This window comes from Sturnira hondurensis, unplaced genomic scaffold (genome assembly GCF_014824575.4).
Source record: "Sturnira hondurensis isolate 20B ecotype Veracruz unplaced genomic scaffold, ASM1482457v3 Scaffold0004386, whole genome shotgun sequence".
NCBI classification, from domain to species: domain Eukaryota; kingdom Metazoa; phylum Chordata; class Mammalia; order Chiroptera; family Phyllostomidae; genus Sturnira; species Sturnira hondurensis.
Window position 1 is genome coordinate 227,149 of NW_028077017.1, and position 15,782 is coordinate 242,930.

The 15,782-nt window shown below is 40.3% G+C and overlaps 1 protein-coding gene across 1 annotated transcript in view; it reads right to left on the reverse strand.

Annotated features, from left to right (window-relative positions):
* ZNF845 (zinc finger protein 845) overlaps nt 1–15,782 on the reverse strand; it is a 45,820-nt gene that overhangs the window by 12,971 nt on the left and 17,067 nt on the right. Inside the window, 2 exon segments of the mRNA XM_037045593.1 lie at nt 9,539–9,544; nt 13,796–15,332. Coding sequence (XP_036901488.1) covers nt 9,539–9,544; nt 13,796–15,332 — 1,543 coding nt within the window.

Sequence of the window (15,782 nt, forward strand, 5' to 3'; positions counted from 1 at the left end):
CCAAGCCATGTCCAGTGGCTTTCCCACTCAAGTGGCCCCTCTTGCATCATGGTTCAGACTCTCCTAAATCTTTCAAACAAGCTGGATCTGGTCTCTGCATGGCCTGTACCTCTCACTCAGTGGCCACATGCTGGCAGGAGACACAGGTGGCCTTGAATCACATCTTGCCCTCTCTGGGGACCCTACAAACCAGGGAATTAGGACCCATCTGCACAGGTGGTACTGCACATCACTCTGTAATGGGTGCCAGGTGATTGATCCTGGGCAGATCACAGGTTGTGGCTGACCTTGAACCCCCAGGGAGGACCCACAGCCAGTAGACAGCTTAAGACCATGTTACACTCCAACCCTACCACTTCTACAAGCAACACACTCAAGGGCCAGAATCACTGAGCACCGAAGCACCACCAAATAATTTTTAAAATATGAAGTGCCTAATAATTCTGTAACTCACTTCTTACCAAAGAATAGAGATGAAGAAATCAGGTAACAACAGAGACTCTCCCACATGGTGGGCAGTGCTGTCAAGTCAGCTATGGCAGTAACTTACTGAAGAACTTAGAGAGGTAAATAAACACAGTAAAGTATTCTAACATGAAGGAATCAAAACATACACTATAAACTTCTTATGTTATTTCATAGTATGCGAAAGGACATTTTAAAGTGAAACAAAAAATTAGATTGTCTCATTTCGGGTGGTGAATGTTACCGTGATGAAATCACTGAGTCAGTCTAAACTTGGTAGGATCTTATTTGTAGCTTCCATAGTATCAGATGTTATAAACCAGAAAACATGACACCTGTCCCCAAGGTTCTTGGGGTTTCTGAACCAAATTCCAGGATTCAATCGTTTCCTTTGTAATCACTCTCCATGAGAAAAAAGCAAAAGTTAAAAACAAAAAAGCTTAATATACCTTACACAGAAACGAACACATATGTTTGTGGGACCCCAATGGAATGCAAAAGAAGCCAGAGCACAGCAGCTCTCGCAAGTGAAGGAAAAGACTTTGGCCCCAAGTGCTAACAGGATGAGAGAGGTCACCTGACATGTTGGACACAAACTGGCCCTCTACAACAGCAGCAGAAATAAACCTGAAATTCTCAAAATCCCGTCCACTGACCACACTTAAAGGTCTGGCTTCCACCATGACCTTTGGGCCTCTCACCTGTGTCACCTGCTTCCCCATCCCCACCTACCTGGGGGGGCAGATATTGTCTTTTCCCTGTTCACAATCCAGCAACCCTTCATTTGCTCCAAAAAGGTGACCAGAACTGGCTTGGCGACAAAAAGTCCTGTTTATTCAAAAAAAGAATCATTAGTTTTGAGGGAATTTTGCCATTTTCCATTCCATTTTCTTCTCAGGTAATTAAACTGGTAATATAAAATATTCTAGAATGTGATTTTCCAAAATACTGTTTACAGTAGCACCTTAATTATTCTAGGTCACAAGTAAACTTTTCAGACACTAAAAGTTCCTAATTCACATAATTCACAAAGTCTTTTCTCTCTATACAAGATAACCTCCAATTTCTCTATTGAGAGTTACAATCTGAAGGGCTCCCGCACAAAGCAGAAGTCCCCAAAAGATGTTAAACTAACAAAACAAAACCCTGCAGGTGGAGCAGGAGGTCTAAAGGAAGTCTTCCTCACCCACAGAGACCAGGGTCCTGTAGTTCTCCAACATCACATCCACATACAATTTCCGCTGACCTGGGTCCAGGCATTCCCACTCCTCCTGAGAGAAATCTACTGACACGTCCCTGAAAGTCAACAGTCCCTGAAACAGCAGAGTTCAAAATGTCATCCAACAAGCAAACACTGTTAGGAGAAGTGGTTTTGAGCTAAAAGAGTACCCCGAGGTCCTTACTAATATTATTTTGACTCAGACATATGTTCTATTGTATTTTCAAACACTAAGAAATGACGTTGACTACCACAAACCCCAAACACAGACTTTACTTTTTGGAAAAATACTCTTTAAAACAAAGGCATCAACACAGGCATATGTATAAGCGTTGTATTTGTATCATCTGGAATAAGCTGTGTACATTTGTTTCTCAGCTACAAAACTCATGAGGAGTTGAAAGTGTTAAGTACTTATTCACATTTAATTCAGACAAGAGACAACTGAAGATTTGCGAAAGTGCAGATTCTGATACAGGACTCTGGGATGGGGCCTGTGTTTCCACATCTTTCACGAGCTCACTTTTTACTACTGACAGCAAAGTCTCTGGTCCATGTGCCACACTTCTGAACAGCACACAAAACAATACAGAATTCAGACATATCTCTGAGCTGGAAATGGTTTATAAAATTTACAGTTTTCAAGAAATAAGAAACAACAGCCAAAATACTATTTGAAAATGTTGTATAAGTAATCTTAGAACAAAATTATTCTTCCTATAAGAGTATTTTGTGAAACATATAGTAAAGGGTAGAGCTAAATTTTCCCCCGAATTTGATGTACAATTTTTCAACAAACACAGGCAAATTCATGTAAAGAGATCTCGTGACTATTCATTGGAGTTTCGGTAACTGAGAAGAATGCAAACATCTGAGGAGAGTAAGAAACCTAAATAACTGAAATGTTAACATTTTATGCTCACAGATTGTCATACATATGGAAACTAGCTACAACTGAAAAGTGATAGAAAATAGAATTTTCATGTCAATGAAATTAAAATTTGTGATTCTGTAAATATCATAAATCTAACTGTGGACGGTGTTCTTTGTTTTGTAAACACAATAAGGAGAGGAACATACATAACGTCAGAGCTATTATTTCTCAGCTTTTTATTTCTCTTAAAATTTTGTGTATCATTAGTGGAGAGCTATTACCTTACAAATTTAACTGAACTGAAAATGCAGTTATATTGCTCTTGTAAACTTTATTGAAAATACAAAAACTAACAGACAGGATATGTCTGTAACATGAGTGTGGAATATAATGAAAATTTACAAGAACAAGGCCTCGTTGAGTAAATCCTTCATGTTTGAACCATCAATCTTGAGAAAATAAATGCAGGGCCTTCATTTTCCAAAGCAAACAAACTAAATGACAACAAAATTTGCAGATAAAATCTGATAATTTTATCACATTTCTCAATAATTCTCTGCTAGAACCTTCTCAATGATAAAGGGAAACAACTCCATAGTTAAGATAGCACCTTAGTCAGGTAACTATCAGGTTGTCTGGAGCAATGGACATGCTCTCACTGAGGCATACGGAAGTACATGTCATCACTGCTGTGACATTACTGGTAAAAATACAGAAATCAGAAAATCATTATGTGAAAATGATCATAAATAAACATCAATTTTTACAAATGCAAATTCGCATGTACCTGTCCCTTTTTGTACCCTTATCAGTGTATTTAGGTACCAAGACTTCCACACAAAACTACCAAACAAGGCTCTTCTACCTACTCTTCTTTGTCAGAACTTTCTGAACTTCTCTCACTAGAAAATTTTATGTTTTCTTAGCCCTGATATACAGAGCAGATGCTGCAGCCACATGAACCTAAAGCCTACAGGTCTCTTCCCTACCAATACCTGAGCCTCTGAGACCATCCCAACAGGGATGTTGGACATCAGTGTCTTCCCATGTTGATCTGTCACAGGGGGGATGTGTTCAGTAGTTGAAGGTCATGAATTAAACAGGGAAATTCTTGAGCTCCTCAGGGAGCTAAAGATAATGAAAAGAAGGACATGGAACAAAAGATAAAAGTAAATAAACTGGTGACAACAACCACCATTATTTAGTCAATGGATGCCTGCAAGTTCCTATTGGCAAAAGTTTTGCTCTAAAAAGTTTGCCTTAAAATCTGGATTTCTTAACCGCCCACCTTTCCTTTATTACAAATTATCTTGAAAAAGTCATGAATGGAAGGAAAAAAGTACATAAACTGTTGACACAGAAAATAATTAAAAGAAAATATTAGAGAACAACCTCACTAAGCAAGAATATCAGAAATAGAGAAATAAACATTGCAAGACCTAAATCCACTCATGAGAGGAGGAAAAACATAACCTCTACCCAGGACACACAATTTACCTGAGAAGCGGCCATGTCACCCTGCTCAAGCTCTGGGTTGTTTTCTCAGGGAACGATGTGCTGAGGAGTCAAGTGTGCACGTTGAGGATGTAGCTTCACAGGTGTCCACACAGCCCCTTTATCCTCTTCCACCACACTCACAGGCAGAAGGACCTAGAAATGATGAAAAAGCCACTCTCTCCTGACCCTTTTCATACCAGACTTACGAACAATGAGCTCCAACATGGAGACCACACTGGCAGTTTCTTCTTCCTCCTTTCAGGTGCTCTTTCCTCCCACAGATGTCCACAAACTCCTATAGCAATGAGAACATACACTGCTCTCCTGAACCCCAATCACAGCACAGAACCCTTTTATCTTTCCTGAAAGAAAAATAAAGAAAGCCTGAAAGCCTATCTTTCCTGAAAGAAAGCTTGCTCCTCACACTCACAAATGCACTTGGTGTCCCTCTTGCTAATCTCAGGCATCACCTTAGAATCCAGTATAAGACCTCATTAAACAACCATGCCCCACTCAGAGCAGCTGACCAACTCTGTGTGGGAGCAGATGCCTACAGATGATGCCTTTTCTTAAACTCCTCAAGTGAGCTAGTAAGAACCAAGGGGCAACCTTTTGGTTTAATGAGCATGCACATCCCATGGGGATCTGGGCCCCACTCTAGGTTATGAATCTGCAGCTCAGCAGTGAGGACCATGAAATGGCATCTTTCTCTAGTTCCCTCCTGGTGCCTGCGTTGCTCCCCCAGAGCTCATTTCAGTAGCACTGGGCAACAGATAGTAGATCCAGCACACCTCGGACCTCTGGGTACTGTGAGGCACTGAAACAAGAACTTCTAGAAGTGCAGCACCCTAGGCAGACTACCTTCCTCTTTTCTCACATAACTGCAGAGAATAGAAATCTTCAGGCTAAAAGCTTTGGGAAAAGTTAGCCATTGAAATATATGCCTGTCAAATCACTTCGCCACGAATAGGCGGGAGGTCGCTCCAGTACATCCTTCAGTAGTTTCAGAGAATGGACAACAGGGACGTGAGGGGAACAGTTCCTTTGTGGCTCATAGTCACTAATTCAACAAATCACATCAAGGGATGGAAAAAGCTGCTGAACACTGGGTGAAGTCATGAAACTAGGTTCGGACTGCTAAGATCACTCACATCCTTACCAAGTGCACACTGGAATTATTAAATTCCAATGGATGGTTCCACATATGATAAAGAATAGAAAGGATGCACGGCTCAGGAATTAAACGAGATACAATTAATTTAAAAGGAAAATGCTTTGGGTTTCTTTTCAAAAGTGCAATGACTTCTAAGTTTCAAAAATAATGACTATAATTTTCTTCTACTTAGAAAATAATAAGAGCTGGTCATGATAGGTCACCAATGCTTACTTCAAAACTCATGATTTACAAAAAAGCAGATATGTAATAGACTAGGATTTCTCTCAGTATGTGTTTCAAATGAATTTAATGTGAGAGATAGAAAAAAGTAAATTCATAGGAGAGGAAAAAAGGCCCCATGTTTTGAATATTTTATGGAAAACGTTTAGATGGTGCCAGACCCAGTCATTTTTTCTCTCAGGTCACCACCTCCCTTTTGCCATCCTGGGAAATCAGAAGAGAATGATGAATAAATAGACAAGTCCCCCCCTTTTTAGTGAGAAAGAGCTGCATTTGGAAGCTAAGAACCATCAAACCTTTAATCTGGAGATTTAACATTCTTCTTCAAATCTATAATTCAGCAAATGTTAAAGTAAATATATAAAGTACAAGCGGGTATCTCACAGCTTCATCAGCCACATTCCATCAGCTCCCCACTCATTGAGATCCCGGTTCCCGTACGCCTCCCGCTACTTCCTGGTTCTGCCCCGGGATCTGTTTCCCTCTCTTCCCCCTTTTCTTTCTTCCCTGTTGTCCTTTCCTGTGTTTCCTCTCCCCCACCCCCTCCTTTCTCCTCTTTTCTCTATTCCTGTCCCTACACCTGTTACTTGCTCCTTCTCCCCGATCTTTCTCATTGCTCCCGCCTCCATACACTTCTGGCTCCAGCGCTTCCCCCAGGCCTGTGTCCCCCCTGCTGCCCTGGTTACTTGTCTTTCCAGTCACCCCACAGCCGCCCCACTTGCAGAGCACTTTCCCGCTCAAACCCGTCTCCCCAAACCGCCTTTCTGTTCCCCCAGTCGCTCCTCCAACTCCTCTCCTCAGAACCACTCTCCCGGTCTGAAGAGCCTCCTATTAAAGGGCTGACTCGGCGCCGTTTGTCTCCCTGCTCGCTCATCTCCACAACCTCTAACTGTCCCAGCTGCAGGCGTTCGCCGAGCTCTTCCCCTGCCGCTCACTTGGTGCCCTGTGGGTGTCCGTGGGGCGGGCGGGTGTCTGCAGAGAGGGCTGAAGATCCCACACCCAGGGGCAATTCGGCCTCCTGAGGGGCGCCAATTGTTTACTCCACCCGCGTCGTCTCCTGAGACCTTAAAGGGCGCGCAGGGTGGGCCGGCTGCCCAGGGAACAGCTTTCGGCACCAAACCACGCGGTGGACCGAATTTAACTACAAGAAGGTGGAGAACTCTCCCGCGGGACGGCCTCAGGGTTTCCGCGTAAACCGGCCCTCCGCAGCCTCCGCAGGGAAACGGTCGGGGTTCCGGGACGTCTCACCTGGATGTGGGATTCAGCGCTGCGGGAGGCGTAAATGCGAGTATTTCCAGGCCCACAGTGATAGTGAGGCTTCCCGCGTACAGGACAGCGGCCGGAGAACCTCAGGTTTGAAACCGAAAGACCCGACCCGGAAGACTCCCAGGGCCTTCACTGCTCCATAACCGCCGCCCGGTGAAAACAAACTGCGCGTGCGCCACTTACAGTCCTCCCAGACTGCTTCCGGGGAGGAGAGGAATTTCAGTTGAAGCCAGGTGAAGGCAACACCTGGAGAGGGGAGTGGAGTTGGCTCAGGGTTAGGGCCTGCAGTCCTCTAACCTAGCTCTCCTAAGTTATATTCTTTCCTTGATCATTGCATGACTGGAACCATTTTGTATGCTTACATGTCTTTACAAAAAAAGTAGCATAAAAATCTTTTAGGGAAGTCTCAAAAAATGGCAAAATAACATGCGAGTGATCATGAGACAAAAAATTAATGTGGAACTCAGAATGTTATTGCAGCCAATAAAAATGAAGAGAACATATCCACATACATAATTTACCTCTACATCAAGAACAAATTTTAAGATTAATTTTTAGAGGGGAAGAGAGCGAAAACTGATGTGGGAGATACATACATGATCAGTTTCCTCTCTCACACCCCCCAGCTGGGGACCTGGCCCACAGCACTGGCATGTGCCCTTACTGGGAATGGAAACTGACCTTTTGGTTCACAGGCTGGCAATCAATCTACTGAGTTGTACTAGCCAGGGCTATCACAAAAATTTTTTTTGAAAACACTTGTCAAGAAAGGATAGCAATTTAACAAAACTCCTATAAGCATAAAGGTTCTTTTATTTTCATTTTGTTTGCTTTGCTTTTCACATCCTTTTGAACTATCTGCCTGTGAAGGGATTAAATTTGAAACAGCTCATCCAGTCCCGAGGCTACCTAATGTTCAGGCAGCATGGAGAAAGAGGCCTAGGTCTTTGAGGGTATTTACAAGTTATTTCATCATGATAAACCATTTAACATTTAAAAATGCAGTAAATGAGAACACATAGTTCATTCAGCATGGTATGACAATGAAAGGCAATGTATTTCTAAATTAATTAACTATCAATGTTTACCCTAAAGCCATAGTTGAGTAGCTCAGTGAGTAACAACATTGTGTCAATATACCAAGGTAGTTTTATTCCTGCTCAGGGCTCATTCAAGAATCAACCAATGATCCCTGACTGGTGTGTCTCAGTGGATGGAGCTCCAGCTTACAAATTGAAAGGTCACAGGCTCCAATTCCAGACAGGACACATGCCTGGGTTTCAGGTCAGGTCCCTAGTAAAGGGCACACGAGAAGGAACCATACACTGATGTTTTTCTACCTCTCCCTCTAAAAGTAAAAATAAAATCTTTTTAAAAAAGAACCAATGAATGTATAAATAAGTGGAAAAACAAATTTCTATTTACCTAACTCTGTCTCCCTTCCTCTTTCTCTGAAAATCACAGAATCAAACAATGAATGCATAAGTGGAAACAGAAATTGTTTTTCTCTCTCCTCTTTCGCATTTATAAAAATAAAAATATGAAAAATAACCAACAATTTTAAACCATAAAGTATGTTAAATAGAAGGAATGGGGATAATATCAAAAGGGAATTCTTGAAATCAGTATTTCCAAAGAGGTACAACTATTCAAAATAAAATGCTCCTATCTGCAGCCTTGACTTTGGGAGCCTCAGGGAGACCAGCTGAAACAAGAAAATGATGGAACTGGCTGCTGTGACTTAGTGAATTGAGCACCAGCCTATGAACCCAAAGGCTGATAGTTCAATTCCCAGTCAGAGCACATGACTGGGTTGCAAGCCAGGTTCAGAGAGGCAACCACTCCGTGACATTTTCTTCTCTTTCTCCCTCCCATCCTCTCTAAATATAAATAAAACCTTAAAAGAAAAAAATATGTCACTGAAAAAAAGATGCAACAAAGTTCTTTCATCAAAAACCCCACGGGGAGCTGCTTGGACCTTTGTGTTTTGTTGGCAAAACATATTCCTAGGTTTTGTTTGGCTTACTACACTAAAAAATTATTTTTCCCCATGCTATAACTATGTATCTTATATCTTACACCTACGTCAAGCTTACTATTAAATGGCACAGATGTATCATCACAACCACAGGTTGATAATTATAATAGTAATTATATAACAGTGCAGCTTCCATCAGAAATTTCTCCTGCCTTTCTTCTCACTATATACATTTACTTTTTGCAATGCAATTATTCAATTAATTTATTCAATGCCCTACTTTAGGAGGGTTCATATGAGAAATACAGGGAAGTTATCAGCCTCCTAATCTACATCAGTAATAGGAAAGAGTGGTTTGGAAGATATTGAAGTACAACTCCACAAACTCTTTACATGGGTTTTCTTCCCACCACTGCCCAACCCATGCATGGCTTACAGGGTGCCCAGGGTAGGACTCCCTGGAAGAATGCCTTCTGTGTACTCTTCCAACTTGAGGAAGAAGTACTGAGCCCGACCTGGAAAAATGTTGTCTGGCATCTTGTGTGTTTCAGAACACTGTTATAACTTTGCAAGCACCCATTAGAATGGAAGGGTTTTAAAGTGAACTCAAACCCAGATGCAGACTTCACTGAAAGCATCATTCCATCTGTGTCCCCTGAAGCTGCACGAGCTTGAGTCACAGCAGGGTGACATTTACTTTCCCCCTCCAAAGAAATTTTAAAAAGTCCTAGGCTTCAATGACAAATATATACAAGTGTCCAATAAGACTCCTCCAATTCAAAGACCTATCTAGGGTCCTCCTCACACATTATGGTGGGACACAACAAGCACACCTCAATAAACCTCCACCTTCAGAAAAATAAAGAAAAAAGAGAAAGGTGGTGCTCAGAGGCCTCCAGCCCACAGCAAATGTGCAGTTTTGCCGGGCAGAATGTACTTCCCAGACTTATTTCTGGGCACCACAGGGAGGAATGATCTTTTTCTCAACTCCAGTTCTCCCAGGAATACAAATCTAGTTCTCTCCTTTCTTTGTTCCTGACTTCACCTAGTCACACCTAAGAGCACTAGAAACAACGCCTTTCCTGTGAAATAAGCACTTTTACCACCTAGCTTTTTCTAATAAATACTAACAGTTTCAGGATTATTTGGAAGTTTATCAAAGTGACAGTGACTTTTATACTACAACTTTATAGAACCCTAAACTGTAGAACAGTGATTTTTTATTAAAGATTTTATTATTTATTTTCAGAGAGGGGAAGGGAAGGGGAGAGAGAAACATCAATATGTGGCTGCCTCTCAGGTGCCCCCAGTACCCACACTGGGAACCTGGCCCATAACCCAGGCATGTGTCCTGACTGGACCCTTTGGTTTGCAGCCCATGCTCAATCCACTGAGCCACATCAGTCGGGGCTTTTTTTTTTTTTAATAGCACTCTACATGGAACTCAGGAGCTCCATTTGGTATTATCTACACCCACCATTTTTAGCAACACACGTCTGGCTTTTTAGGTTTATCCCAGGGTCCTTGTACTTCTCACACATCCCTACAAGTAGAGATTCCTATCACGAATACATGGTGTCCAGAAGGAGGAACTTCAGGGGAACCATATAAATCAACTGTAATCTGACTTTGGTAGGCATAAGGACCATGTCCTTCATTTGGATATTGTCCGGGTTTTGAGTTTTAATTTCACATTGAACCTAAAATTATCTTAATGTTAAATTTTAAGAGTCAGATATGAAACAGTTATACCTTTTAGATCTCTTGCAAATTGGTTCCTAAGTTTTTGATCTCATGACTTATTAAAATATTTCACATGCAGTGGAAAAATTAAGATGACTTATAAAAGAACATACAGCCATTGTTGTGGAGAGAAAACAAATTCCTGCTGGAGGATGCTGGAGGTCAGTTGCCACAGTAACAGGACCACAAACTCCATTTTCATACCTAGCTGTGCTGAATCTAAATGTGAACATCACTCATGAAGAAATGTCACAATGCCCTCAGGTGAAAGACCATTAGTCACAGCAATATTACGTATGTCATTTCAGTAACTTCAATATTCTGGCACAAATAACACACCTTTTTTAATTACTAAATCTTTTATTACAAAATCATTAAGTATCTAATGCTGTAATGTGATATCAAACTCACACACACCATATATTTTAGATGAAACATTAAAATTGTTCGTCCGTCTTATGCTAGACATTCAGATACCCTACCAACCACACTCAAGCAGCTGTTACTTCTGAAGGACCCTGTATCTTTAACTGTGACTATGTGAGCTACTGTCTAGAGCATGAAATTGCGGGAAAATGTAGTGGCGGTTCAAGGCTCCTACTTACAGAAAACAAATGGCACAGCAGCAATATCATAAAGTGCCTTAGCTAAACTTCAAAAACCCACATGTCATCTCTATTGCCTCTATAGCATAATGCTCTAGTAGGTTCTATAAAATATATCAACAATGGAGAATTTTTTTCATATGAATGTCTCAAGTCTCTGAAGAAATTCCTAATGACATAACTGCAGTGCATTACCAAGAAGTGTATTGAAGTATACCTTGTTACTACAGGTTTGAGCAAGGTTAAATATATGAACCTTGAGGTTGATAAAGAAATCAACTACACTCAGCTATATTAATGAAAACAGTTCACATCATCTAAATACAGCATGTCAAAATGATTCTGTCACCATTTGTGAACATACGCATTACAATCATTAAGCAAGAGTTTCTATCCTTGTGATATAATGGTCTCCTAGCAGAGCTTTCTTTGGTTTTCAAACTGGAAGCTAATTATTTAGCAAATATACATGAACAATTTCACATACTTAGGGGCAAGCTGTCTGTACTTTCTCACCTATCCCTGACCACTTTTTTGTTCCAACCACATCAATTAATATTCATCAATTCTATCTATGACTACCCAGAATATACATCAGGATTTTAATATATTGATGTAATCATTTCTATGAATGGCACCTTGGTAAAGTATTTAATGTTCCTATTTCTTACATTAACGCAAAAAACAAAAGACACTCTGCATGGAGACATGCAACACAAATCTAAGTCAACCTCAAAGGGCATCTCCATTTAGATTTTCACAGCCACTTTCAGGCATAAATTCTATAGGTTCTTGTGAACGGCATATTTTGACCACTGTTCATTCTTTATTAAGAACACATAATTCCACTGCAGTGTACATTCCCTGAGAGACAGTGTGGCTGTAAGTTACCTACATTGTTTCCTACACTCTTCTTTTTAAGGTTTTATCTAGTAGGAATTCTTCTTAACTTTTTAAAAAAGATTTTACGGGCTGGAAAGTACTTGTGCTGGAAGCACTGGATGGTCGGGGTAGGACTGGGAACACAGGTGTATATAGCAGTCTGTACTAAAAGTTTTCTATTACAGTTTCTGTACAAGTATCTAATCCTGTTTTCCATTTTGGTACACTCTAGTCAGGACTGAATGTGTTAGATGATATGTAAGAATCTTCTTCAATCTGAAAATCCCATAACTCCCACCTCTTTCTTACTTAAACATTATCATCATGATTTTGAAGGAAGTTTTTCTTGGTCAGTTAATCTTCATATCTGTACTAATCTTCTTCAAGTTGGGGTGGGGGATGACACCATTTTAAGATAAAATCTTAGTGCAAAATGAATAAATATGCTGTAGTTTAAAAAACAAGATTTTGCCCTGGCTGGTATAGATCAGTGGATTGAATACAGGCCTGCAGTTAAAAAACAAGATTTTGCCCTGGCTGGTATAGATCAGTGGATTGAATACAGGCCTGCAGACCAAAGAGTCCCTGGTTCCATTCCCAGTCCAGGCAACATGCCTGGGTTGCTGGTCTCCAGTAGGGGGCGCGTGAGAGGCACCCACACAATGAGTTTCTCTCCCTTCTTTCCTTCTCTCTGAAAATAAATTCTTAAAACAAGAAACCAAGATTTCATTTACTATTAGAGAGAAGAGAAAGGAGGGAAATGTTAACATGGGACAAATGTGTTGATCAGTCCCCATTCCCATGCACCCAACTGGGGACTGGACCCCAAACCAGCCACGGGTGTTGACTGCAAATGAACCAGCAACTTTCAGTTTGCAGGCCAGTGCTCAGTCAACTTCAGCCACACCAGCCAGGGCTATAGTATGAATTCTTATATATCAAATAAGATGTGAATACTGAGAAACAGTATTCAACATTCTTTTCATTTGTATTGTTTGTATGTACAATGAATTCTGATGTTGACTCAACTTTGAGTACTGGTTACAACTTTGCAACATTTTAATTAGATACCTTATGCATGTCTCCTCTATGAATTATCACATGTGGATTAAGGTATGAAGGAGGATTAAGAACTTTGACAAATTCATTATATTTTTAAGTCTTCTCTGATGGTAAATGACAGCTGAACAATGATAAAAGGTATTGTTAAGTTTTCCAAATTTTATTGTTTCTCTGCAGCATAAATTCTCCAATGTTGAGGAAGTATTGAGCACAGGTGAAAAGCTTTGACACATTCCCTACATTTGTAGTTCTTATCCTCCATGATGTCTGTGATGTTAGTAAGGTGTCAGCCTAATGGCTTTACCACATAATATACATTATTTCCAATATGAATATTCTGATGTTTAGAAAGGTGAGAAGACTGGCTAAGCCCCTTGCCACATTCTCTACCTTTATAAGGCTTCTCTCCACTATAAATTCGCTGATGTTGATTAAGATTTCAGGAACACCTAAGGGCTTTGCTACATTCTCTGCAATTACATATCTTCTCTCCCATTTTAAACTCTCTAACGCCAATTAAGTTTTGAGGATGATCTGAGCTTTATTACCTTCTCTATATTTATAAGGCTTCTCTCCACTCTGAATTTTCAGATGTTGAGTAAGATTTAAGGATTTGCTAAAGGATTTACCACATTCTGTATGTATGATAGGTTTTCCTTCAGGATGACTTCTTTGATGTTGAATAAGGGTTGAGGAACACCCAAATGTTTTATTACATTCTCTGCATTTATAAGGCTCTCTCCAGCATGAATTCTCTGGTGTTGATTAAGTTTTGAGGACTGGGAAAAGCCTTTTCCACATTTTGTACATTTATAAGGCTTTTCTCCTGAATGAATTCTCTGGTGTAGATAAAGTGATGAGTACCAGGCAAAGTCTTTACCACATTCTCTACATTTATAAGGCTTCTCCCCAGTATGAATTCTCTGATGTTTAGTAAGGATTGAGGACTCCGTAAAGGCTTTACCACATTCTGTACATTTATAAGGCTTCTCTCCTGAATGAATTCTCTGATGTTGATTAAGTTTTGAGGTCCGGGCAAAGTCTTTACCACATTCTTTACATTTATAAGGCTTCTCTCCCGAATGTATTCTCTGATGTTGATTAAGTTTTGAGGACCGGGCAAAGTGTTTACCACATTCTGTACATTTATAAGGCTTTTCTCCCGAATGAATCCTCTGATGTAGATAAAGGGATGAGCACCAGGAAAAGTCTTTACCACATTCTCTACATTTATAAGGCTTCTCCCCAGTATGAATTCTCTGATGTTTAGTAAGGACTGAGGAGTCCGTAAAGGCTTTACCACATTCTGTACATTTATAAGGCTTCTCTCCAGTATGAATTTTCTGATGGTAAATAAGGGCGGAGGAGTGGCGAAAGGACTTATCACATTCTTTACATTTATATGGCTTCTCTCCAGTATGAATTCTGTGATGACATTTAAGTTTTGAAGACTGGTTAAAAGCTTTACCACACACTCTACATTGATAAAGCTTCTCACCAGTATGAATGTTCTCATGTCGTGTAAGGTCTGACAACCAAATAAAGCCTTTATCACATTCTCTACATTTATACGGCCTTTCTCCTGTATGAATTTTCTCATGCCGTGTAAGGTATGACGCCTTGCTAAAGACTTTACCACATTCTCTACATTTATAAGGCTTTTCCCCAGTATGAGTTTTCTGATGTTGAATAAGCCCTGAGGACTGGCTAAAGGCTTTACCACATTCTCTACATTTAAAATGCCTTTCTCCCGTATGAATTTTCTCATGCCGCGTAACGTATGACAACTTGCTAAAAGCTTTACCACATTCTCTGCAGTGGTAACATTTCTCCTCACTATGAATTCTTTTCTCGCGTGGAGTACAGCATGAATGCCTTTTAAAGGCTTCGCCACATGTTTTACATTTGGAGAACTTCTTTCCTGTATGAATTTTCTGATGTACACTAAGACCTGAAGTTCGACTGAATGTTTTTCCACATTCTTTATATTCAGAATGGTTTTCTCCCGTCTGGCATTTCTTAAGTCTATTTCGATTGAGTATGTGACTGAAGACTTCGCTACAGGGTACACATTTGTAAGTGACTTCGCTGGTACCAATATTCCCTTGTTTAATGTGTCTGCAAGACTGCCTCAAAGACTGGACACATTCACCTTGTTTGTTTGTTTTCTCCACAACAGAAATAACCTCATGTGTACTGTAACTTGACATTTTCTCAAAGAGTTTCTGGCCTTTATAATGGTTGTCTGGCAGCTGAAGATACTGGTGTTTGTAAGGATTAAACCCATGGTCGAAATTTTCCCAATGTTCATTATCTTGATAACTTCTGTCTTCATTACATGTACTCTGGTAATTAATGAAGACAGAAAGGCCATTAATAACAGCTTTAATTTCATTACACATGTACCCTTATTCCCATGAATAGAAATAACTATTCTGTGGTACCTGCTAAACAATGTTGGTTGTATGTATTGAGAAATGCGCCCAGCCATGGCAGGTGTGACTAGTCAGCTGAGCTCTGTTTCACAAAGCGAAGACTTTCCAGTTCTAGTCCCAATCAGGGAGCTAGCCCGGACTGTAGGTTCCGTATACTGTAACGGTGTAGGCAAATGGCAACCATTTGAGGTTTCCCTCACAAAACAATGTTTAGCTTTCTCTTTCTCCCTCCCTTCCCCTCTCTCTAAATATGAATCAAATTTTTCAAAATATCACTCCCAAGTATACATGATACATACTTAAATATGAAAACAATCCTTATTTATCAACAAATAATCAATCTTCAAAAAAAGATTGTGA